Source organism: Dendropsophus ebraccatus, chromosome 2, assembly GCF_027789765.1.
Source record: "Dendropsophus ebraccatus isolate aDenEbr1 chromosome 2, aDenEbr1.pat, whole genome shotgun sequence".
In the NCBI taxonomy this organism is placed as follows: Eukaryota; Metazoa; Chordata; class Amphibia; order Anura; family Hylidae; genus Dendropsophus; species Dendropsophus ebraccatus.
This window is the reverse complement of record NC_091455.1, coordinates 154,270,776-154,297,281: the sequence shown is the minus strand read 5'-3', so window position 1 is coordinate 154,297,281 and position 26,506 is coordinate 154,270,776. Positions and strand designations below refer to the sequence as shown.

At 43.3% G+C, this 26,506-nt stretch overlaps 1 protein-coding gene across 1 annotated transcript in view; it reads right to left on the bottom strand.

Moving 5' to 3' along the window:
* Positions 1-15,788: 15,788 nt before the first annotated feature.
* SACM1L (SAC1 like phosphatidylinositide phosphatase) overlaps positions 15,789-26,506 on the bottom strand; it is a 146,382-nt gene continuing 135,664 nt past the window's right edge. Inside the window, exons 18-20 of the mRNA XM_069958554.1 lie at positions 25,647-25,739; positions 22,918-22,975; positions 15,789-18,354 (exon numbers count right to left, since the gene is read on the bottom strand). Of these exons, the coding sequence (XP_069814655.1) occupies positions 18,218-18,354; positions 22,918-22,975; positions 25,647-25,739 (288 nt within the window). The 3' untranslated portion in view covers positions 15,789-18,217. The remainder of the gene's footprint in view (positions 18,355-22,917; positions 22,976-25,646; positions 25,740-26,506) is intronic.

Here is a 26,506-nt window from a genome sequence, read left to right as displayed (position 1 = left end):
AGTGGCTGGACCTAGATACACACTCTGATACCCCCTTACAATGAGCAGTGAAGTTTTATGCAGGTGTACTACAAATCCCAGCAATACAGTGTAGTACCCACTAGTTTAGGGGGGCTGTACAGTACAAACTAGTGGGTACTACACTGTATTGCTGGGATTTGTAGTACACCTGCATAAAACTTCACTGCTCATTGTAAGGGAGTATCACAGAGTGTGTATCTAGGTCCAGCCACTACCACACTGTACTGTACAGCCCCACCCTAAACTAGTGGGTACTACATTGTATTGCTGGGATTTGTAGTACACCTGCATAAAACTTCACTGCTCATTGTAAGGCAGTATCACAGAGTGTGTATCTAGGTCCAGCCACTACCACATTGTACCGTACAGCCCCCCCAAAACTAGTGGGTACTACACTGTATTGCTGGGATTTGTAGTACACCTGCATAAAACTTCACTTCTCATTGCAAGGGGGTATCACAGAGTGTGTATCTAGGTCCAGCCACTACCACATTGTACTGTACAGCCCCCCCCCCCCTAAACTAGTGGGTACAACACTGTATAGCTGGGATTTGTAGTACACTACCCCTCAAGTGATGATCCCTTTGCATGAGACAATTGCCAGATCCTCAAGGATCAAAGTAAAATTCAAAATCAAAACAGCGGTGGGGGGAGAGGTGGTGAGTCACATTATGCAGGGAATGTTACCCCAACTGCTGCAGTCAAATTGAAAATCGAAAGGGTGCTGGGGGTAGAAGGCTACTTTTTGGCTACTGCTTAACTGGCATCCATGTTGACTGCTGGTGTGCCTGCCCTTGCCTCCTTGTTGCTGGGCCTTAACTGGCATCCATGTTGACTACTGGTGTGCCTGCCCTTGCCTCCTTGTTGATGGGCCTTAACTTGCATCCATGTCTACTACTGGTGTGCCTGCTCTTGCCTCCTTGTTGCTGGGCCTTAACTGGCATCCATGTTGACTACTGGTGTGCCTGCTCTTGCCTCCTTGTTGCTGGGCCTTAACTGGCATCCATGTTGACTACTGGTGTGCCTGCCCTTGCCTCCTTGTTGCTGGGCCTTAACTGGCATCCATGTTGACTACTGGTGTGCCTGCCCTTGCCTCCTTGTTGGCTACTGCTGGGCCTTAACTGGCATCCATGTTGACTACTGGTGTGCCTGCCCTTGCCTCCTTGTTTCTGGGCCTTAACTGGCATCCATGTTGACTACTGGTTTTGGACAACACAGATTACTGGGTGTTCACCCTCCTGGACCCTCGGTACAAACGGAACTTTTCCACTGTCATTCCTGCCGAGGAACGCAGTATGAGAGTGAATCAATATCAACAGGCCCTGGTGCAGAAGCTGAAAATGTACTTCCCATCTGACACCACTAGCGCCAGTTCTGTGGGCCAAAGAGCGGGGAAGAGGAGCGGTGGAGCAGGAAGTTTGTCAAGGGGCAGGGGAACACTCTCCAAGGCCTTTTGACAGTTTCTTGGCACCCCAGCAAGACTATGTAAACCGTCCCCAGTCTAGACAGAGTAGGGGGGAAGCCTTCAGGAAGATGGTGAGGGAGTACCTTGCTGACCATACCAACGTCCTTCCCAATCACTCTACCTACAACTACTGGGTTGCAAAGCTGGATACGTGGCTCGAACTGGCGCTTTACGGCTTTGAGGTGCTGGGCTGCCCTGCCGCTAGAATGTTGTCACAACGTGTCTTCAGTGCAGTTGGTGCCATCATCACTGATAAGCGCACCCGCCTGTCAACTGACAGCGCTGACCGGCTGACATTTATAAAAATAAACAAAGCCTGGATTTCACCTGAATTCAACTGTCCACCCGACGAAAGCAACTCAACATGAAAATTCTTGTTATCTCCTCTCCTCCTCCTCTTCCTTCAATTCTCAGCCAACAGCCAAGTCTTCTTCCGCCATGCAGTGTCTGGCCTAATTTTTGGGAGGCTCAATTGCTTCCTCACTCACTTCTAATGCTTCTCTGTGTCCTCACTGCCATGCTCTGATGTCACACTATGTTTGCGGAGGAGCGGGACTGGTTACCGGGGGCCCGCCGATCACACCCCCGCCAACCAGCCAGCTGTTTTATTCATTTTTTATTTTTTGTCTAGCCGTGGCAGGGGCCTCACCACCCCCGGTCGAGAGGCATCAGGTGTACCCTTGATGGTGACTTGACAGCTGGCCTAGCTAGATTGTACCGTACAGCCCCCCCAAAACTCGTGAGTACTACACTATATTGCTGGGATTTGTAGTACACCTGCATAGCACTTCACTGCCCATTGTAATGGGGTGTCACAGAGTGTGTATAGGTCCAGCCACTACCAGATTGTACCGTACACCCCCCTAAAACTTGTGGGAGCACAAGTATTTTTCCTGATTTCTGTATTTCATACGCAAGGCCTATCTAAGTTCCATACTGTGCAGTGTCCATAAAATGGTGAACCCCAGGGGTAAGGGTCGAGGACGAGGGCGTGGGGTTACAAGTAATGCCATTGCCAGAGGCCGTAGTTCAGGGCAGAGTGACACAACAGCACCTGTTAAGGAGGTAGCAGTGGCGCACCGCAGATATCCACTCCCTAGCTTCTTTGTACAACTTACGGGGTCTCAAGATAGACAGATATTAAAACTGCAGCAGTGTGAACAGGTAATCACGTGGATAGCGGATAATGTGTCCAGTAACTTATCCACCACCCAGTCTTTCACGCAGTCCACTTACGCTACCCAAGTGAGTGGAACCCTTGCTGCATTAACTCAGCCTCCTTCCCCACAGCCTGGCCCCTCCAGGGAAAGAAGGGATTCAGATCCACCACCATGCTCCCAGGAACTCTTTTCTGGACCCGTCAGAGCAACCGGAGCAGTCAATCTGTCCTGATGCCCAAACTATGCAGCTCATGCAGTCAGTGGGTGATGAGAGTGGGGACTTGAAAGCGGGGTTGGAAGAGGTGTCTGATGATGACGATGAGACCCGGTTGTCAGACAGTGAGGTTGTTGTCATGGATGTAACTCAAAGTGAGGAGGAGAGTGAGGAAATGGAGTAGACAAAAATGATGTTTAGGATACACACCGCCACAGTTAATAATTTGTTAATGCTGTTTGTGCCTTAAAGGGGAGGGTAACTATCACTTCATAGAACGATTGACGTGACTATAACTTTCATATTGACATGTCAGCCTCCTTACCCCCAACAGTTGCCAAAATAGGGCAGAGGTGATCAGGTCGTCACTTTTTTGTTTCTGTTTGTCTATCCGGGAAGTGATGATCAGGAAGGAACAGATGCCGCACTTTGTTGAGGGCCTTCTGCCCCTTCCTTTAAGCAAGTAGGGTTAGGGTCAGCACTTGGACCCTAACAAGTTTGGTGACATGTCAGAAATTTGGAAATTATGGTTACCCACAGTTTAATTGGTTGGTATATAAACATATTATAAGTTTGCACAGTATGAGAGAGAAATCTATCTAGCTGTGCTCATGCTTGTTTGTTAGCACTTAAACCAGTTAGCACTTAGAATTGTCTCATTAGTCAACTAGGGAATGGGATGTCACTATTGTTGGGTGACTGTTTTCAGTTCATAGTTCACATTGTAAAAGTTTAAAGTTCTGCACTTATCTCACTTTTCATTGGTTGTTGTTGTTTGATTGCACAGTTTGAGTTCACTTTTACCACTTTGACAGTTTAAAAGGATGTGTGCTTTCCCCCCCAAACATTTGCACTATGATGTACAACACCACCCCCTTACTAAGGCACGATGTATAGATATATTGTACTTTTTACTTATTTAATTTTTTATTCATTTTTCTTAATTGTTGTCTGTGTCCTCACTGCCATGCTGTGTCTGGTATAATTTTTGGGAGGCTCACTTGCTACCGCTTCTACCTTGTTCACTCTGTTCTCAACGCCATGCTGTGTCAGGCTGAATTTTTGGCTGGTTCATGATATGCTACCTCTGTTTTAATGGTTCCCTATGTTCTCACTGCCATGCTGTGTCAGGCTGAGTTTTGGGTGGTCCATATGCCTATCTTAGGCATAATGGTGCCATTAGGCAGCCTCAAAGGCATGCTGTTTCCTGTCCTTTTCCATTGTGTTTCCATCAATTTCTGAGGTTGACAGGTTTTCACACGACCTTCCCTCTACCGAACCTGAGTCCCCTGCAAAAATGCTCGAATCTCCTATTGACTTCAATGGGTTCGTTACTCGAAACTAGCACTCGAGTATCGGGAGATATTCGTTTTGAGTAACGAGCACCCGAGCATTTTAGTACTCGCTTATCACTAGCTACGACTTTCTTTTTTTAGAAGCAGAGAATTTCAAAGTTCATAAAATGCTAATTTTTAAAATTTTTCATGATATTTTGATGTTTTTCACAAAAAACACACAAAGTAGTGACCAAATATTGGCACTAACATAAAGTGCCATATGTGACGAAAAAAACTATCTTAGAATTGCTAGCATACATTAATGCATCATAAGGTGAGACAGGTCAGATTTTGAAAAATGAGCCTGGTCATTAAGGCCCAAACTAGCTGCAGCACGAAGGGGTTAATCTTTATTTATGACCATAACAACAGTTCAAGATATGTAAAAATGAACAATACACATAGACAAAGATCACTAGATCAACACTTAACCAAACAAGCAAAAGAACGCAGCTCCCCCTTGTAGAGAGAGCTGGGAACCAAAAGAAAGAACAAATCCATAATAGAATCAGCCACAAATCCACGTATTTTACAACCACAATCCAATCCGGACCAATTGTCCGAAACCTTACTATAAAATAGAATGGTGTATTAAATTAGGGATCAAGCTGCAAGCACTCGCGGGTTCAAGGCAGTGGCGTCCAACCGGCCAAATTCGTAAACCACAAACCACCGGAGCGAGAGGACTCACCCTCAAACAATAATATAAACAAGAAGAATGGGAGAGAAAAAAAAAAAAAACAAAATACAAAGACAACAAAGACCAAAGAAAAACAAAACGATTTTATACTCCATTTTTTTTCCCTCTGCTTGGATTTACAGAGGACTCAAAACTCACACACTGTGCAAATCTAATGTCCATCCGCTACTACCGCGCATCTCATCTACTAAAGGCGTGCATAGGAGGCAAGGTTTCACATAGTATTCAGGATCATCTGTCATAATACCCTTTATCCTACTATTACTCCCTTGGTCTCCTTTTAAGTAACAAGTAATGGTAGGTGTCCATCGGCTTCCATCCCGATTAACAAGGCTTCAAACCTTAGATGGCACTCCACCACCCATCACTCTAAAAAAAAAAAAACAAGACTCAAAAAAAAAATAAAAAAATAATAGGGTGTCACTCACGATTCGTCAGTCAGGCCAACGTCACCAAACCAGCCCGATAGTACCCTCTCGATGCATCCACGATAGACCTAACAACTCATCTCCCATCTACCGTACTAAATCCAAAAGTATCTGCAATATTACCCGACACCACCTCTATCTCGTCTAAAGATGGAGGTCCCCCAGCCAGTCCACAAAATTGCCAAGAAAATTAGGAACCCAACCTAGCTCCACCAATTCAAAGGGAATATTCTCTACATATATTGTTCATACAACATGGAACATCCCTACCCTAAAACCCACCCACCACCCAAAAAGAAAAAAAAAAGAAAGAAAAAAAAAAACAACTTTCTTCCCACTTCCCCTTCCCCCATTACACTTAGATCTTACCTCGAGTACTAATTACTAGGTTCTCATACTCCCAGATCCAACCACTTCCCCCATATTTCATTAAACGTAATCAGAAATTTTATGAAAATGCGTGAGCGAGGGATTTCCCCATAATGGGGTAAATTCATTACTATTGCGCATATTCAGTTTTTGTTTAACCATCTGCCATACTTGTCCCAGCATAAACCAAAGGGGCTCTGTACGTCTATCAAATCTCTCATTAGTCTGAAGGATAGAAGGAAGATCAGGCCGAAAATTATTGATCATATTCTCCCATTGTTAGAAAAATCTAAATTCTTCCAACTAATTATAAAGGACATTTGTGCCGCCAAAAAATCTCTCTCAAAATCAGGCAGTCTCAATCCTCCATCCTTTCTCCCACTTGAAAGAGTTTTATTCTTACCATCTTATTCTCCCAGATTACACATGCTAGTGATTATTTTAAAGTAGTGCCTACTTATCCACACTGGAGAATTATATAGTACATATAAATTTTTGGGAAGTATTACCATCTTCACTATGCCAACCCTAAATGCCATCCCCACCGGAAGTTTGTTCCAAACCTTAATTTTCCAATAGAGATTATCAACTATAGGCAGCAGATATCCAGGTATCCAGATATAGATTTAAGTCAGACTAGATTTCGATGCCAATATATTTAAAAGACCCCCCAGGAGGCACAGCTCTCAAATGGGCACAATCAGCTCTATCGGTAGGTCTCAGGTCTTTTTTTGCAGAAATCAATAGTCCAGGCGATTTTAAGAAACTTTGTAATTGGGTTTATTAGCCAAATATGCCATCTGCATGTAAAAAGCCTTTTCCCAGGTCCCCCCCTCCTCTCCTTTCTGTCATCCACTCCTCAGAATCAGAAAATCTCGACTGTTTTTTCATCAGTCGATCTGTCTGGTCTATGAAGAGGGGAGGGGGGAGGAGGAAGGAGCAGCAGCTGAGAGCCAAGAACAAAGGATTGCTCAGCAGGGGAGCTATTCAGAGCCCTAATTAGAGGTCAGAGAGGTCCATGGTGCCTGTCAAAGGAGAGAGCCTGGGATGTGAATGTAAATTAACTCTTTGTTGTCCTGTTTTGCTGCTTTTACTTTCTCTCTCTTTTCATAGGAAAACCATGAAGACAGGGAGGAGAGCTTCAAACCGCTTTTTCATGATAAAAAATTATTTTTCGGCTAATAAAACCACTTACAAAGTTTCTTAAAATCGCCTGTACTATTGATTTCTGCAATAAAAATTTTAACGACAGTGACACTTTAAGGATCAAGGCAATTTTTGCTTCCCTCATAGAGTCAGGTAAAATATCCTCTTGAAGTGAGTTGTTAAAAACTTCCAACAATTCCTCAATTAGCCTACCCCCAGTCCTTTTATAAACTTCTGTAGGAATGCCATCAGAGCCCTAAGCCCTACCATCACTTATCTCCCCCACCACTTTCTAGCACTCGCCCTTAGCGAAAGGAACCTCCAAAGCCGCCCTCTCCTCTGGAGATATACTCGATAACGACACCTTGTCCAAATAAACTTCAATTTCATCATTAGTACAAGTACATTCGGAGGCATTAAGATTCCTATAGTATCTCTCAAAAACCTTTAAAATATTTTCTGTAGACGTACTGACTGTCTCTCTGTCTTTAATTGCCACTATCCTAAGCTTACCTTCCTGTGAGCGAATAATCCTTGCTAGATATTTTCCAGGTATTTCCCCATCTACTCTGTACCTTGCCTGAAGAAACTGGTTTTTAAATTCTAGATTTCTCAACCTCTCCTTCTCCCATCTCTCCCTCTCCAACGTCCACACATCCCAGTCTTTTCTCGACCGCGAGTCTCTATATCTCAACTCATTTTCCTGAACTACATTGTAAAGTTCTTTCATCCTCTGCTTATCCTGTTTTTTTTTTTTTTTTAAGCGATTCTATGGTGAAGAGAACCTCTTAACGTTGGCTTTTATGCTTCCCAAAGATAATTAATTGAAGTCGAACCCTTGTTCTCCTTAAAATAATTTTCAGCTTCCTTCTCCAAATCTATATCAAGGTGTTGTAGCCATATGGGATTAATCCTAATCGGTTGTACCTCCCTTCTTTCCTCACGTTCTATAATTATACTTAAAGGAATATGGTCAGAGAAACCGCTCCTTCCAAAATCGATTTTACCTATAATGCCAACTGCCAGATCGTTCCCTAGGGCTAAATCGATCCTCGACATGGTTCTGTGGGTCTTATTTACACAAGAACATTCCTGTCTGTCCCAATCCTTAATCTCCATATATCTTACAAGCCTAGTTCCTCTGCTATTCTCTTTAGAGGGGAGTGATTTTTCATCACATCTACCCCATCCACCCTCAGTCTATCCCTAGAATCAACGAACACTGCATTAAAGTCCCCAATCCAAATCACGGGGCACTCTGCTATTGAATTCACAATACGATCAATTTCCAGGAACAGAGTCTGGGTGAAGGGGGGAGCAAAGTAAACTGCCGCTAAGACCATCTCTACTTGTTCACACACTAAGTGAAGAATGACATACCAACCATATAAATCTACCTTCCGATTTAATATTTTACCGACAAGGCTCTGTGAATAAGTATGGAAACTCCCCTTGAGTAAGATGAATAGAGTGAATGGTACGTTTCGTGAGCACATCTCTTTTGAAGCACATGCACGGTGTTGCTGGTCAAGTGGGTTTCTTGTAGGCAGACTATCGCAGGTAAATATCTATTTATGGTGTCAAATATAGCCACCTGCTTTCTTCTGTCTGCCAATCCCCTTATATTTCAAGATACCACCTTAACCCCTTAAGGACAGAGCCTGAAATGGCCTTAAGGACAGAGACAAATTTTATGAATATGACCAGTGTCACTTTATTCATTAATAACTTCGGGATGCTTTTACCTATTCGGCTGATTCTGAGATTGTTTTCTCGTGACATATTGTACTTTACATTTCTGGTAAATTGGAGTCGATAATCATAACAAATCTTTATGAAAAAAACCCAAATAATGTGAAAAAATGTGAAAAACTGCATTTTTCCAACTTTGAAACTTCTTTGCGTATACAGAAAGTGGTTATACCACATAAATTATATATTAAATAGCATTAGCAACATGTCTACTTTATGTTGGCGGCATTTATTAAACGATCTTTAATTTTTTTTAGACAATAGGAAGCTTAAAACATTAGCAGCAAATTTCCAAATTTTCAGTAAAATTTCAAAATCAGATATTTTTAGGGACCTGTTCAGGTTTATGGTGCGTTCACACCTACAGGATCTGCAGCTGATTTTCTGCAGCAGATTTCATTTAAATAACTGAACACAGCATCAAATCTGCTGCAGATCCTGTAGGTGTGAACGCACCCTTAAAGTGTATTTGAGGGGCCTGTATGTTAGAAAGCCCCACAAAGCACCCCATTTCAGAAACTGCACCCCCCACACTCTGCAAAAGCATATCCAGAAAGTGTTTTAACCCTTTAGGGGAGTCACAGAAATAAAAGCTAAGTGTGTAAGAAATTTGAAAATTTTAATTTTCTGTGCAGAGATTTTATTGTAATCCAATATTTTTCATAATTATAAACCTATTACCAGAGAAATGCACCCCAATAATTATTGCCCCGTTTCTGCAGTTTATAGAAATACCCCATATGTGGCCCTATTGCGCTATTTGACGCAACCACAAGCCTCAGATATAAAGGAGCGCCTAGTGAATTTCAACGCCTCCGTTATATTTGGTCATTTCTGACTGTACCACTTCAGGTTGGCAGAGGCTCTGGGGTGCCAAAACCTAAAAAACACCCCTAAAGGGACACCATTTAGAAAACTACACCCCTCAAGGAATGTAACAAGGGGTGCGGTGAGCATTTGGACCCCACAGGTGCTTCACAGATTTTCCGAACAATATGGCGTGAAAAAAGAAAAATTTATTTTTTACACTAAAACGTTGTTCTAGCCTTCAATTTTTTATTTTCTTAAAGGGATAAGAGGAAAAAAAAGACACAAAATGTGTAGCGCAGTTTCTCCCGAGTACAGAAATACCCCACATGTGGCGATAAAGTGCCAAGCGGGCACAGGACGAGCCTCCAAAGGGAAGGAGCGCCAATTGGCTTTTGGAAGCTGAATTTCACTGGAAAGGATTTCAAGGGCCATGTCGCATTTACAGAGCCCTCGTGCTGCCAAGACACTGGAAACCCCCCACAAGTGACCCCATTCTGGAAACTACACCCCTCAAGGAATCTAACAAGGGGCACAGTGAGCATATGGACCCCACTGGTGACGGGCAAAAATGTGGAACAAATGTGCCCGTCATCAAGGGGTCCATATCCTCACTGCACCCCTTGTTAGATTCCTTGAGGGGTGCAGTTTCCATAATGGGGTCACTTGTGGGGGGTTTCCAGTGTTTTGGCAGCACGAGGGCTCTGTAAATGCGACATGGCGTTCATCATCCATTCTAGCCAAATCCAACCTCCAAAATCCAAATGGCGCTCCTTCCCTTCGGAGGCTTGCCCTGCGCCCACATGGCGCTTTATGTCCACATGTGGGGTATTTACGGACTCGGGGGAAATTGCTCTACACATATTGTGTGTTTTTTTCTCTTTTAACCCCTTGTGAAAATGATAAATTCAAGGCTAAACCAACATTATAGTGTAAAAAATGTAATATTTCATTTTCACGCCACATTGTTCCACATTTGTGCCCGTCACCAGTGGGGTCCATATGCTCAAGACACCCCTTGTTACATTCCTTGAGGGGTGTAGTTTCCATAATGGGGTCACTTGTGGGGGGTTTCAACTGTCTTGGCAACACAGAGGCCTTTTGAATGCAACATGGCCCCTTAAAATCCATTCCATCCAAATCCAGCCTTCAAAAACGAAATGGCGCTCCTTCCCTTCGGAGGCTTACCCTGCACCCGCATGGCGCTTTATGTCCACATGTGGGGTATTTCCGTACTCAGGGGAAATTGCTCTACACATTTAGTGTTTTTTTTTATCTTTTAGCCCCTTGTGAAAATGAAAAAATCATGACAAGTTTAATGATTTAGAGTAAAAATTTTACAAAAATTACACTAAATGTTGGTCTAGCCTTGATTTTTTCCATTTCCACAAGGGGTTAAAAAAGAAAATGAACACAAAACGTGTAGGGTAGTTTCCCCTGAGTACGAAAATACCCCACATGTGGGCATAATGTGCCATATGGGCACAGGGCAAGCCACCAAAGGGACAGAGCGCCATTTAGAGGCTGGAATGGAGGATGGAGGCCATGTCGCAATTACAAAGCTCCTGTGCTGCCAGGTCAGTAGAAACCCCCGACAAGTGACCCCATTCTGGAAACTACACCCCATAAGGAATCTAACAAGGGGTGCAGTGAGGATATGGACCCCACTGGTGACAGGCACTTACGTAGAACATGTGCCGAGAAAATAAAAAATACAATTTTTTTCATTTTCACGTCCCAAATGTGGCCGTCACCAGGGGGCGATATACCCGCTGCCCCCCTTGTTAGATTCCTTATGGGGTGTAGTTTCCAGAATGGGGTCACTTGTGGGGGGGTTTCTACTGTCCTGGCCGCACAGAGGCTTTGTAATTGCATCATGGCATCCTCTAATGGGAATGGCGGCCATACCTATTTAGCTGGGAAAAAGGGACCATTCTAATTTATTTGGGGGTATTAGGCCAATTATTAGTTTATAAGGTTGGAAATGACAGGTGTCCATCAAACTCAACCTGTGTTGATCCAGAGGAAGGCAAAAAACCCTCGTAAGGCAGACAGTAGCCTCATCACAGGGGAAAAATTCCTTCCCGACTCCATAATGGCGATCAGAATAATCCCTGGATCAACGTGACCCCTGAAATAGGAATAAGGGACAGAATTTAGATAATGTAGAACTCCAGTGACGTGTGGTACGCCTTGGAACGATCCAGTAGGCAGAGGCCGGGGGGATCAGGACAGGCGTCACACTGGAAAATGGTGTCCTTCCTGATCCCCCTGTTACGCCACACTCTGCACTTCTTCTGGGGTCTCCCTTTCTCCAGTGTGGGGGACGTCACCTGGAAAATGTTGTCCTGGTGCGATACGGGGTCCTTCACATCGAGAAGCGCTGGGTCCGCTCCATGGCTGCTAAATATTAGGGCGCTATTACTGCTTCTGATATTTTCATATCGTGCCGCAAGCTACAGTTCAGCGAGGGAGCGGAAGAAGGGGCGCTGGTATAAAAGTTATCCCCGTACAGGTGGTGACCTTTATCCAGCAGTGGGAAGATCAGTTCCCGGACGATCTTCCCACTTGTTCCGAGGATGGGGGGGAGGGGGCATCTGGGGGCTGGATTTGGGTGTCCCTTTCTACATACACTCTTAAGGGTACGTGCACACTGCGGAATCGCGACAGATAACCCTTCGTGCATTCCACACCTGCTGGCGGAGTGATGCAGGCGCACGTCTCCGTCCGTGTCATAGACTCCATTCTATGCACGGGCGGATTCCGCTCTACGTCCAACGTGTTCATTCTTTGGACGGACGATGGAATCCGCCCGTGCATAACATGGAGTCTATGACACGGGTGGAGACATGCGCCCGCATCAGTCCGCCGGTGGGTGCCAGCTGCGGAATGCACAAAGGGTTATCCTTCGCCATTCCGCAGTGTGCACGTACCCTAAATCTGTAAGTGTACCCTGAGGTACGCTCACAGAGTGTGTAGAATTTTACACCATACCGTGATCTCTTATTGGGACGGTACTGGCAGAAAAGACGTGTCTGGGGGGCAGCGTACACTACGCTACCCCCAGACACGTCACCAGATGATGAGGATGATGAGGATGAATGGAGGAAAGAAGGACCCCCCCATTCATCCTCACTGGCTGTTTCGGTGTCGGAGGCAATAATAACGTATGCGTCTGACGCCGAAAACACCCTGGGGGCCATCTTTATACGGGGACTAGTATATGGGGTATGTAGTGGTGTAGTGTCAAACTTTATTCAATGTAGTGTGGTGTAATGTAGTGTTTTTTACGTGTTTTTTTTACAGTAAGTATAAAAAAAAAAACCTACGCCAACAAAGGAGTTGCTGATAAATGCCGCACTTATGTGCGGCACTTATCAGCAGACCGTGGCAGTAGAATATAGAAAAAAAACACCCTACGCCAAAAAGGAGGAGTTGCTGATTAGCAGCGCACTTTCGTGCGATGCTGATCAACACTCAGCGGCGATAGGGTGCGGAAAATAGAAAAAAAAAAAATTTGGAAAAAAAACAAAAACTTTTTCTATATTCTGAATATCCCTGTAGCTGCTGATAAGTGTATTACACATATCAGCCGCTAGGGGGCAGCAGAGCGCAAAATCCGGAAAATGACGAGGCTGGAGCCGAAAATAGCCGAAAGAAGACGACGGGGAACAGCGGAAAGACCCGAAGACCGAACGGAATGACGGAGGACGCCGCGAACCCGGAAGACGCCGATCAGGAGCCCGGGACAGGTGAGTAATGTACAAATACCTGCTCTGGACCCCTCCGCTACCTAGCTGAGGGGTCCAGGGCAGGTATTTATTATTTTGCTGGACTCTGATCGCCGTGCCACCGGCCCGATCGCCGGTGGCACGGTGACCACCATTACTTTTTACAGTAACGGCGGTCGGTGCCGTCCTCGGACAGCACCGACCGCCATTTTTTTCCGGGTCATCGGGTCACCGATGACCCGGAAAGGTTCCGATCGCCGCTATTGGCTGATCTGAATTGATCAGCCTATAGCGGCGATCGTAAGCACGGGGGGTGTTAACCACCCCCCGTGCCGAGAAGCTATGATGGCCTGCTATGATTTATAGCAGGCCATCTTCCCCGACCGCTGTGTGTGAACACGCAGCGATCGGGGAAACATCGGGCGTAAATTTACGCCCTGATGCGCTAAGTACCAGGGCGCGAGGGCGTAAGTTTACGCCCGATGTCGTTAAGGGGTTAATCTTACCCATCTTGCACATTATCCAACTCACTAGGTCTCGTCTGTATAGCCATAGGAAAAAGAAGTGCGCACCCCCTCCGACACTCACACCCACAAAAATTATACCAGGAGAAGTGTTCCTTAAAAAAACAAAAAAACAAAAGCCATTTCACCCATAGTGTTATCTTTAGAATCTATATGCATAAGGTATCTAAACCAGGTACTCATCATAACACTATTCCAACCACCGAGCTCTTGTAAAAATAGAACAACCTCCTAGAGGAACCAAAGGAGATGAAGCAAAACAAAAGAAAGAATAAGAGAGGTGTAAAGAAGGGAAGAAACAAGCAGGAAAGGGAGAGAACAACCAGAGGAGAGAGAAAACGAGGAGAAAGGAAGGGGAAAAAAAAACACCCAACCCACCCCACCTCCCCCGCAAAAAACCCCAAAACAACTAAAAAACACCCCTACATGGCTCCACCGACTCCAGGACGAATCCCTCATCTCAGAACCTCTAACTCAACCTGTCATCCCCCCACCCTCCCGCTTGCACCAACCTCAAGGGCAACAGCAACAAACCCCTACTGTCTGCCCACTGGCAAGCAACATCAGGCTTATCAAAAAAACTGGGATTTGTCCTCATATATTACCCTTAATCTCGCTGGGTATACAAGAGAGTATTTAATGCCTGCATTCCTCAGTCTTTTTTTCACTTCAATGAAACTTGTTTTTTTTTTTTTATTTGTCTCATATGAATAGTCCGGATATATGGCGATCAAATTATTATTATATAACAATTCATGTTTTCCTCTGTTTAACTCCAGAGGAGCAACAACTTAGTCAGAATAGGTCTAGGTTTTCCACCGGGGGGGCTAGGCCTAGCAGGTAATCTGTGGGTTCGTTCGACCCCAAAAAACTTAGATAGCCCTCCATCTCCAAAATTAAAGATCAGCCAGTCATATATAAACTGAGCACAGTCTCTTCCTTCACTCCCTTCAGGGAACCCTATCAACTTGACATTGGATCTACGAGCTCTATCCTCTAGCTCAAATATTTTTCTAATGCTAGAGTCAAGATTCCTTCCTCAAATTTTTAACGTCTGTAACCATTTCCTCATGGGAATCTTCTAGTTTAGAGACCCTCGTCTTAACTTCCGTCCTTTCTCCCATCTTACCCATATCGGTACGAATAAACAACTGGGATAGTATTTCAGAGACTGAGTTATTAAGTTTCTGGACTGTATCAAGAATTTTAGTTAGTACATCGGACCGATCAGCATGACTTCCTGCGGTCACACCAGGCTGTTGTCTTCGCAGACTGTTCTATCTTCACACATGGATGCATCTCCTTTATCACCTTGTTTACTCAGTGATGTCTGGAGAAACTTAGCGATTTTTTGATTACTACCTTTGTTACAGAATGGGGTAACCACCTGATTTTCTGATGTTTGGTTCCTCAACCCTGCTTTTTGCACCCATTTTTCCTTCTAACTTCTCCCCCTGTACACATCCTTCAACCCTCTCACTCCTCCTCCGACACCTCCCCTCTCACTTCCCTCTCCCCCACCTTTCGAGAAATCTAAAGCTTGTCTTAGATCCCAACCAGATCTAATACGAATAGAGATGAGCGAACCGGTTTCGGGTTCGAGTCCATCCGAACCCAAATGATCAGCATTTGATTAGCAGTGGCTGCTGAACTTGGATAAAGCTCTAAGGTTGTCTGAAAAACATGGATACAGCTAATGACTATATCCATGTTTTCCACATAGCCTTAGGGCTTTATCCAACTTCAGCAGCCACCGCTAATCAACCCCCTCTGTCCACCACATGTACTATAAACCCCCTCCCCCACTTCTACAAATTAAAGCCCTCTGCTCCCCCTCCCCCATGTCTGCTATTAACTGTAACCCCTCCTCCGACGTCTCACCTAAAGCAGTTGACCCTGCTGCAGGCTCCTCTCTGGAGGGAAGCATCTGTGTGAGTGCATCTAATGCCAGCTATAGGAAATCACTGGGTTTTCTTGGCGAGACAAAAATAATTTTGACATGACTGATCTACACTATAAAGAGCTTTTGATTTTTATCGTACTACTTTATGCTGGACTGACAGGCTCTGTTAGGAAGAACTTTTCAAAAACAAAAATCATCTTAGCTCAGAATTCTTACACAAACATAACTTAATGCCATTCCATTTATTTTATTTAATAAATCATTAACTGTAATGACCATTTTAAGACAGTTATGCAAGATAATATATAGAGCAAAACAACGATCTTATGTTTCTTGCAGTACTTGCTTTTATTTTACATTATGTGCTTTCTTGCACTTCTAGCAGATTATTTGCATAATTTTACAATTCTTAAAGCCAACAATCCTATTCTAGCAATAAGTCTAAATTAAAACAGCCTACTATAAATTAAGGCATACAAAAAAGTCAAGAAAAAGAAAAGTATCTTTATTACACTCATTAAACAGAGGAATGTTTAATGTAGCACTCCGCTTTTTTTATTGCGCATATACTCACCCGTGATGATCGCTTTCTTGTGGTGCAGCGCCATTCCGATGTTGTTTGAATCCTGCTGGCGCTTACGTTGCATGTCTTTTGGCCCCTCTTCTTTCCCCACCAAAGATTTTGAATACTGGAAGTCAGTGTCTTCAAATCACCTCTGACTCTGCAAGACTCTGACTTTCAGCCTCCTCAGATGTGAGAAGAAGATGTCAAGTAGGTGGCAGCAGGATTTAAACAGCACACAAGAGGTCACGTGGGTGCCAGCAAGATCTGAACGGCACAGAAGAGGTCACGTGGGTGCAAGCCGGATTTGAATGGCATTATAGCATTAGAAAGATGTTGTGCTGCAGGAAAGCAATCTCTCGCGTGAGTATATGTACCAGCGTGCAGCCAGGGGGTGGGGTGGAGGGTTGGTTTGGGCAATAGTGGAGTAATTCTTAAAAAAATAAAATAAAAAATAAAATTATATGTGGAATATGGTTGCACACCCCTTATGCACTGTACTCGAGATATATAATTTTAATTTGCTCTTAGGCCATAAGGTTTATTAGGCAAGTTATTACGATTATTATATATCAAATTTTTGAAACAAAAACAAAACAAAACGAAAAAAAATCGATGCTATGACATAAAAGATTTTATCTGTCAAGGTCTGAATGCATTTACTGTGATCAGAAGAATGAACTAAGAAGTCTTCACTCAATGTGTTTCCTTCCAGCAACATGTCACCAAGATGGCCGCATAAGGTAAACATATCCATCGCATCACATAGACACAGAGCAGAGAGAGGTGTGCAGCAGTGCTTATATCTCCCAACTCGTTGTCTTGACAGACCCTACCAATAAAAACTTTTGACATTTATCTGACAAAGAATTTTTTTTTTGTGACAACTACACTTTTACTGTGCATATCACAGTCAGACAAGTATGTCTTTATCATGCTTTTATTTACTAAAGTATCACTGTCATTATAACTTTCAAAATCTAAACCAACAGTACATGTGAAAAAAAGCAAGTTTGCAATATACATTCATTATTTTTTTTGGTGTTGTTATCATGCTGTAAAACAAAGCTGAACTTACCATAAATCCAGGTCTCCTGAAGGCAGATTTTCTGACTTGTGCTGGTTGAAAAAAAAAACAAAAAAAAAAAAAAACAGGAATTCCGGCCAGTACAGAGTGGCACAATGTGTCTATCAGTCACATGACTACCTTCTCTCTGTGAGCGCTCAGATGTCCTGGGATACACAGGACTTCCTGTTTTTTGACTTTTGTTTTCCACAGAAAACAGGAAGTGCTGTTTTCCATGATATAAAAAAAAAAAAAAGAATGTATATGGCAAACTTGCTTTATATCACATCTACTGATGATTTAGATTTTAAAAGTTATAACTACAGTGACGCTTTAAATGTAAAATTAAACAACTGCAAGGCATAGAATGAAAAATGAAGTTTCATTTTCTATTACTATTAACTTTAAAATGCTTAAAAGGGAACCTGTCACCATGAAAATGCTACCTAAGCTATCAGCATCATGTTATAGAGCAGAAGGAGCTGTGCAGATTGATATATCTTTATGGGAAAAGATTTAATATAACTTGTATTGATTGAAATCTCTGATGTTTGCATGCTAAGTAATCCAGTGAGTACTGACACTGTTCACTGGACTCCTTAACACAGAATGTTCAGGGATTAATATCAAAAAGTTACACGGAATCTTTTCCCACAAAGATATATATCAATCTGCTCAGCTCTTCCTTCTCTATAACATGATGTCTATAGATTAGAAAGCATTTCCTTGGTGACAGGTTCCCGTTAAGATAAGGTCTCATCTCCTGTAAAGGTGTTGAATGTATGATGAAAATCATTGGAAAAATACACACAGAAAAGCTTGTCATTATTTGAGTGTATATTGTGCTCCATATCATATAGTATAATACCATTGCACCTTTATGCCCATGGCATAAAAAATAATTGCTTTTGATCATTTCGAACCAATGTCAACATTAGGAAGATCAACAATGTAATTGAAAGCAGATTAGTAAAGACTCCAGTTTTGGCTTGTGGAGTGACCACTGCCAAGATGCTTTGAACAAATACAAATTCAGTCCATCTTCTCTTTTTGCACTAGTTTTGGGGCATCAACAAAGTCTTTGCCATTGTAAAGGATAATTGTGGCTGTTCCAATGCTAGCAGTACCCCAGAACAGAACATAGGCCATAGTCTCAGTCCATGTTTCACCTTTAAGAAGCAAATATTGTACATTAGTACATTTTATGCATACAAAGAAAAGGTACATTTAATGCAGTATTAATGGTACCTAATTGGCACTGAGCAGACATATATTTAGCAAAAGGATATAACTCTTACACGCTTTTATATGTTAGAGGGGTATTCCAAATCTCCTATCCACAGAACTCCATAATCACACAGTTTCTAACTGTCTACCTTCATCTGTTGTTTTTTTAAAATTTTACATTACAATTTAGGTCTGTAAATGCAGATTTCTCATACTTCCTTTATTAAAGGGGTTATTCTGCATGAAAAAAATCTGTTGCTGCACTTCTATAAAACATTATCTTAACCTTACCTTTCCATAGTCTCCCAGCTGCGTCTTCTCCAGATACCCCGCTGACCACAGATGGCCGCCACTTCCAAGACGAACTTGTCTCAGCAGTGACAGTCTGCTCAGGCAATCACTGACTGAGACAGGACAATGACAGTACCGTAGCCAGTAATTGGCTTAGCAGGCTGTCACTGCTAAGACTGTCTCGAAAATGGCAGCAGCTGCTGGGGACCCAAAGACTCTGCAGGAGGACACCGGGGGAGCATAGTGTTAAGGATAAGATGTTTGTAATAAAGAGGGGCAACACCCTGAAACAGCTGTCTGTGAATGGATACCTGGCTTTGGTATTTTCCCTGTCATATCCTTAGACTCATAACGGAGTTGGATACTGACCAAATTTGTTATGTTTTACTTTTTCAAAGTTTTAACTAATTTAAAAAAACAAACAAAATAAAATACAGAAGACAAATACAAAAAGATATACAAGAGTATTATGTTACCAACAACTCATTTCACAATAAACATGAGTTAAATATAAAGACGGAATGTAAAACAAGTATCCTGTAATATTTGTTTTAAATAAAAACAGTAACATATAAATGGATTTTAATGGCTGGATAACTCATTTAAAGGGGTCACTTTTTTCTTTCTTTTTTTTTTTTTTTAAAGTCTACTGTATTAGAAAGTTTGTGTGTGTGTGTTACAATTGCTTTTGCTGTGCCTTACAATGCAACTGTAAGAGGACAAACCCCCTAGTTTTGCTCTCATGCTCACTGCTCTGGAAGGTGATCCCATCCTTATATTATTATAGTGACCACACTTCCCCCTCTGTGTTCTCTACTGAGCCTGAATAAGCCTATGAAGAGCACAGCAGGACAACAAAGCATGGGGGTTATCTTCTTATAAGAGCACTGCGAGGCACAGCAGCAGCAATTGTACACCAGACACATCCTATTGACCTTGGTGTAATGTAATGTTCTGAAGAGTTGTAGAGTCATCCAGGGCCTGTCAATAAGGCAAATATCGCCCTGTGTAACAGGATCAGCTGAAAAATCACCAAACGTTAGCTCGTCTGCTGTTTGCTCACTATAAAGTGATCAGAAAAAAATTCTGCCGTGGCTGCATATTTCACATCTAATAGAAGATGTGTGGTCTATGGCTGATTAAAGGGGTACTCCAGCGGGAAGGGACTTTTTCGCTGGGATCGGGGAGGAGGTGGCCGAGGGAAAAGACGTCCACTCACCCCCCAGGTTCCAGCGGCGGGTCCCGCATCGCGGCGCTCGGGTGCCCGATTCCGTCCGCTTCCGGGTGTCTGATGCGGGCCCGAGACGTGACGTCTCAGGTCCACTCAGCCACTCAGTGAAGGAGGCGGGATCTGATCGGACTTGAAACGGATCCCGCCTCCTTCACTGACTGGCTGAGCGGACCTGAGACCTGGAACCGGGGAGGTGAGTGGACGTCTTTTCCCTCGGCCACCTCCTCCCCGGTCCCAGCGAAAAAGTGCCCCCCCGCTGGAGTACCGCTTTAATGCTAGGGCCTTATGAATCACATCTAGCAATTTTTGTTGCAGCCCTGGCAGCATGACTATTGAGCTGTGTAATGTTTTGTAAACTGTGCAAGAAATTTCAGTATTGGAAATAATGACACTGGGCAGCAAGAAGGGTATGGAATTTCTCTCATCACAGGCTGAACAGTGTACCCTGTTCTGTGGTTACACTTGCTATGAAAAACTATTTAAATGGCCATACAGAGTCTCGTATGCAGACATACACAATTACGCACATGCATATACAGATACAGACCAGGGCTGTGGAGTTGCAGTCGGAAAAATGTTGGGCGAAACAATAATAATATAATAAAATGTTCCTCATATATTTTTTGTTCCATCAATTTAAGGACCTTATTTATAACAACCAGAAAAACACTTTCTCACATACATTTAGTTAGAAAGGGTGAAGCATTTCCTCCTTATATCAGTAATAAAGCACTGGCCCTTATAGATTAAGGTGGTCATGGAAAAGTTGGTGGTCACTATTTGGCAGTTTGTTTCTGAGCTGGAAACGTCCATTGTGTGGGGGGAGATCTATGCAATTCTCTTTGTGGATGCTGGATACCTGTATTTGAGCAGCAGTGTAATATGAAGATATCCTGTGTAATATAGAGTAGGAGAAGTCGTCCTCGCCGAGAAGTAGTGATGCTGTAAAATCTGTCCTCAATGTGGTGTTTTCTCACTGGGAAAAGACTGTGTGCTTTTCTTCAGTGTGCTATGGCTGCAGGTGTGTGTGTGTGTGTGTTATGGCTGCAGCAGGCTCTGTGTGTGTTATGGCTGCAGCAGGCTGTGTGTATGTGTGTGTGCTCTATGGCTGCAGCAAGCTATGTGCATGTGTTATGGCTGCAGCAGGCTGTGTGTGTATTACAGAGAGGGGCAGAAATTAAAGGGGTATTCTTGGTAACAGTGAAAATTCAAGGGGGTGGTGGGATCATAATAAAGGATTCCTATTTACCTGTCCCTGTGCCCCTGCAGTGCAACATCATGGCTCATGGTCCCCCGCCAGGCTCCTGATCCTGTGATGTCACGGCCCCACTCACAAATGCCCAGCCAGCCAGAGACTGAGGCAAGGCACAGCTGCAGTCACTGACTGGCTGAGTGGGTAGTTTTTGTGGAGGTGCCATGATTCAGGAACTGGGATGCTGACAAAATGCTGATAAATCTGGGCCTAGCTGATCCCTCTATATCACTATGGCCAACCCCACTATATTGTTATTGCTGACCTCTATATCACAGGTATCTGGCATTGTTAGCAGTTTTCCTTTATGTATGGTAAATATTTAGTTAGAAATCTAGAACACTGTCTGCAGGAAAAGACCACCTGCTCCATCTAATCTAATTTCGAGTTGTTCATGACATGGTGGCTGGAGACTAGCTAAAAACCACCGCACACACGAAAGAGGAGAATCTGCTTTATATCTTTCCCTTATTCACTCAGCAGTCGCCCCAGGATCATGTAGGACATTACACAGAAGCTGCTGGGCCAGATCTACCTTATTCCAGTGTAATTAATAACTCCCCCGATGTCTGACTGGCCATTTATGAAGGAGCTGCAGTCTGAGTTGGTCCCTGATAAAATTCAGGAGTCGGACCTGACGCTTACCGACTCCCCAGCCCTGATACAGACACTACATGCACACCTATATACAAGCACATACATACACAGGTGCACACACACACACACACACACACACACACACACACACACACTCATTGTGATCAAGTTGACACAGGCTACATCTGTATATATGTATGTGTATTGTTACATATGCAGGCTATGAGTCCATTGTTACATATGCAAGCTATGAGTCTATGCAGGCTAAATACCCATTGTATGCCCAGATTCTCGCAATCAGATTGTCACCTGGTGTCACAGGTAGAGGGTTTACAGATGCAAGATAATACTATTACCAATTGGCAAATTGTCTCTAGGGATCAAAGGGTTTTGGGTCAACAAAGTAGAGACGACACGCCTGCGAGAACAGGGGGAAACAATGGTATAAAAGTACTATGTATGGCTCATGGAGAGGAAGGGAGAAGGAGGGGACAGGAAAAGGAAAGGATGTCACATGGAAAGGAGTGATCAGACCTGGAGGGGCTGCTACTGTGATGGAGAACTGTGTGTAAGAGATGTGGTAACTATGGTTGTATTTCATATTGTTGGAAATGTAATATGTTCGTTTTGTGTAGTGTAATGTTTATTGTTGAGTGTTTTACATTGTATTGCATCTTTGTAATTGTTATCTTTCTGCTCTTTTATATGGTTACACAATTCTTATAACAAATATAAAGGCAAAATTCCACTCTGACAATATGTGATTTACTTTATTCTATGCACGGGCAGATTCCTTTCTTGATCATTCTTTGGGCGGAGGAAGGAACCCACCCGTGCATAGAAGGGAGTCTATGGCAAAGGCGGAGACACGCGCGCCAGCCGCTGTCCGCGAGCGGGCATGAGCGCCGGATTACGTGACGGACTTTCCGTCCTATTTACTCAGTGTGCACATACCCTAAAGCTGCTGCTGCAGCCGTGGCTAATATGTGCAGTGAGCTGCACAGGAGCTGTGCTCCAGGGAACCAAATCAGCCCAATTGGGCTCATTGGTTCCCTTCAAACAAAAACTCATTTTCTGATTACACGTTCCCTTCGCATAACACAATTCTGAAAAAATACAGTACAGCTCACTTACCAGCCATGAGTAGACAGATAATGCACATCGAAAATGCAACCACCATAATAATTGGCAACTAAAAATAAAGAGACGAGAAGTAAAAATATTTATAAAAAAATAGGTTACAAAACATGAATGAAAAAAAAATGTATGCAAATTTAAATCAAATACATGCAGTATTTTCAGCTGCATATTTTTGATGCCACACATTTTGTCTCAAGTTTGAAGCCCAAAGACATGCAGGAATAAAGCCAAAAACCAGGCAGCATAAAAAAAACATGCAGCTAAAAACACTACACGTGAATTACTTTTTGAGGGGGATATATTGCTGTATGGCCATTGTTCAGAATGTATACACTTACACTTTATTTTTGGCAGATGAATTTTGACAAACAGTAAGTACAATACAGCTATATGTGATAGTTTGCATTTGTGTAATTGGGAACTCTCTTTTTAATGGTTATCAGATTTTGCGCACATGCCTTTTCTCTTTGCAGTATTTAGGGCCCTATTACACCAACAGATTATCTTACTGCCAAAGCCAGGAATGGATTTGAAGTGAGGAGAAATCTCAGTCTTTCCTTTATGACCCGTTTTCTGTTTATAGTCTGGAACAACTTTGCTTTGGTTGCAAAAATCTGTCAGATAACTAGGGCCCTTACTTCCGAATACTAGTCTTCTATCTTTATAGTACTTTATTAAATTTATGCACATGGCTACTCTTTTCCCCTGTGTGTAAAACATGTTGTTGTGAATAAAGTTATATTTTATAAAATGTATAAATGTATAGTGGCTTTTTTTCAGGCTTCTCACACCATGTCTGTCTCTGCTCTACACTGCTTGCGGAGTGTGGGAGGAATGTTGTACCCGATAGTTGTCCCTGTCCCCTCTTGCTGTACATCATTGCTCTGTCCCCTCTTGCTGTACATCATTGCTCATGTTAGGGTCCATTTACACAGAAAGATTATCTGACAGATTAACTGCCAAAGATTTGAAGCCAAAGCCAGGAACAGACTATAAACAGAGATTAGGTCATAAAGGAAAGACTGAGATTTCTCCCCTTTTCAAATCCATTCCTGGCTTTGGCTTCAAATCTTTGGCAGATAATCTGTCAGATAATCCTTCTGTGTAAATTGACCCTTAGTGTACCCAATTATTGCTTCTGTTATTGTATGTGATTGTCGCTCCTGTGGGGGAAATTAACACGTTCTGTGATTACAGTCCCTTCAAAAAAAGATGTGCTATGGTCAGCTACTCACTAGGCTGGCAGAGAAGGCCTGCTCCACAGATTCAGAGCGGGGAGCATCCATAGCGATGGAGGCAGAGAAAGAAGCAGTGATCTGTTCTTCCTTTTATTTGCATCAAACCTAAGACCATCTTGAATTTGGTGCCATACGGCGCAAGCTCACCCTCCAGTGACCCGGCCTAGCGTTCTTTGGTGGGCGGCGCCATCTTTGGGAGGAGCTTCTGGTCCCAGGATGCATTGCGCAGCGCAACGCGTAATGTCAGATGCCACGCACGCTCCGGGAGAAGCCAGGGAAAATCACACACATGTGCCCACGGCCCGGCTACTGGGATTACCAGTGCTCCAACCCCGCTGCTTAAACTCTGGGAGCGTGGCAGCGGGGAGAGATGGGATAAGGAGGCACCATTACCGCACGACCCGATGCAGGCTTTAGAGGAGAACAGGAGACTTGCCGGATGTCCTCGCCTGCCTGACTGCACCCCAACCGGGAACTGATCCTGCCGTGAGGACCAGGAGGAGGTAAGACCTCATGTGCTATGTCCTGATAGGTACAGGAAAACACTGAGGGTGAAGTGGGGTGGGAATCTTTTTAACTTCTCGTGTTTCCTGTTCCTATTAGGACTAATGGGAATCAATCTCCAGGTGGTGTTGTCATGACTGGACGGTCTGAAAATCACAGATTTATTATGATGCCGAAAGTTCCAATCAGTTTAAAACTTTGTGCTGTAGTATAGCAGCAGGAAGATTTTAAATTATTGGGAACTCCTGACATCATTATGAATGATGATGCTGGGAGCTCCTTACTCATTCCCTAACACATTGTCTGTATTTAGGGACAGTGCAAAGAACGTGGGAATAAGGCTTTAGGTTACGTAAGGTAAAAAATTTGCTGCTAAAACATTTCAGAATCAATTACATAAGTTTAATGGGGGTGTCAAGGATCAGATTACACATAACTATGCAGTCAGAGCTGATGTTAATAATATATACTTACCTGTCCTGTTCAACAGCCGCTGTTGGGTTCCGGGCCACCTGCTCTTTGCGATTTCAAAACCACCAGTAATACACCATTCCCATTGTGAAATGGAAGCTCAGCATAGGCTCTATACTGGCTATGGTGAGCTTCCAATTCCTGAGGGAATGGCATGTGGCAAGATGTTTTGAAATCGCTGACAGTGGCAGAGTGTGGGCAGCCTGGAACCCGGCAGGACATAAAAATAAACTAGTAAGATTTAAAAAAATATGACTTGGTCCTCAATGCCAAAAGTGGCTTCTGAGTAAAGGGGTTAAAAATATTCACAGGTTGTAAACAGCATCTTTGGTACCTGTTGCCTAGGCAGCTCAAATGCTATACATTTACCCCAACCTATGACAATTTTAAATGTACTAAAAATAAAGAATGTGTATTTCATTGAAGTAGTAAGTGCTGCCTTTTTTCATAGAGTTGCATATTGTGTTCTATTACAGATTGTGTGACCAATGACAAAGATTACAAACTTACAGCTAAAAACTTCAAATCTTTCTGAATTTGTAAAGGACTTGTAGAATAGACTTCTTCAACTGAATAATTTCCAAGAAACAGATCAATTGAATCCTGAACAGGAAAAAAAAAGAAAAAATTATATTGCGTTTTTGACATCCCTGAGTATCACAGACTTCTTTATACTAGATAGACAAGGTGACTGTTTTTTATTTTTTTTATTTTATTTACTGACACCTGATTACTGGTCAGTGATCTATATAGACCACAATTAAAGATTAGCAAACCTTTAAAAAATATAAATTTTGCGATGTCTGTGAATTTTTACAGCAAAATTCGCAAAGCAAACCTTAGTCCACCAGCAAGAGAAATTTACCAGCACTACAACTCCCAGCACATATATACACACACACACTGACAGGAGTGTCCGACGCTCATAGAGAATGAATGGGGAGTCCGATGCTCCGTCATTCTCTATGGGCATCGGACTCTCCTGTCAGCGCACGCGCCGGGCTTCAGGCGCTGATATCTCCGTGACCTGACCGGCTCAGGAAGCGGGACCCAGCGGGATCACGTGAGTATAGGGGGCTCTAACGGGGGGTCGGGAGCCTGTCACCCCGGCATGGGGGGTGACCGGTCCTCTTTAATATATTTTACTTTCTATCAATTTAAGGCGCTGATTTATAACAACCAGAAAAACACTTTCTCCCATACACTTAGTTAGAAAGTGTGAAGCATTTCCTTCATATATCAGTAATACAGCACTGGCCCAATTAGATAAGGTTGGTTGGGGAAAAGTTGGCGGTCACTGTTTAGCAGTCTGTTTCTGAGCTGGAAGAGTCCACTGTGTGGAGGGATATCTGGGCTGTTCTCTTCCTGGT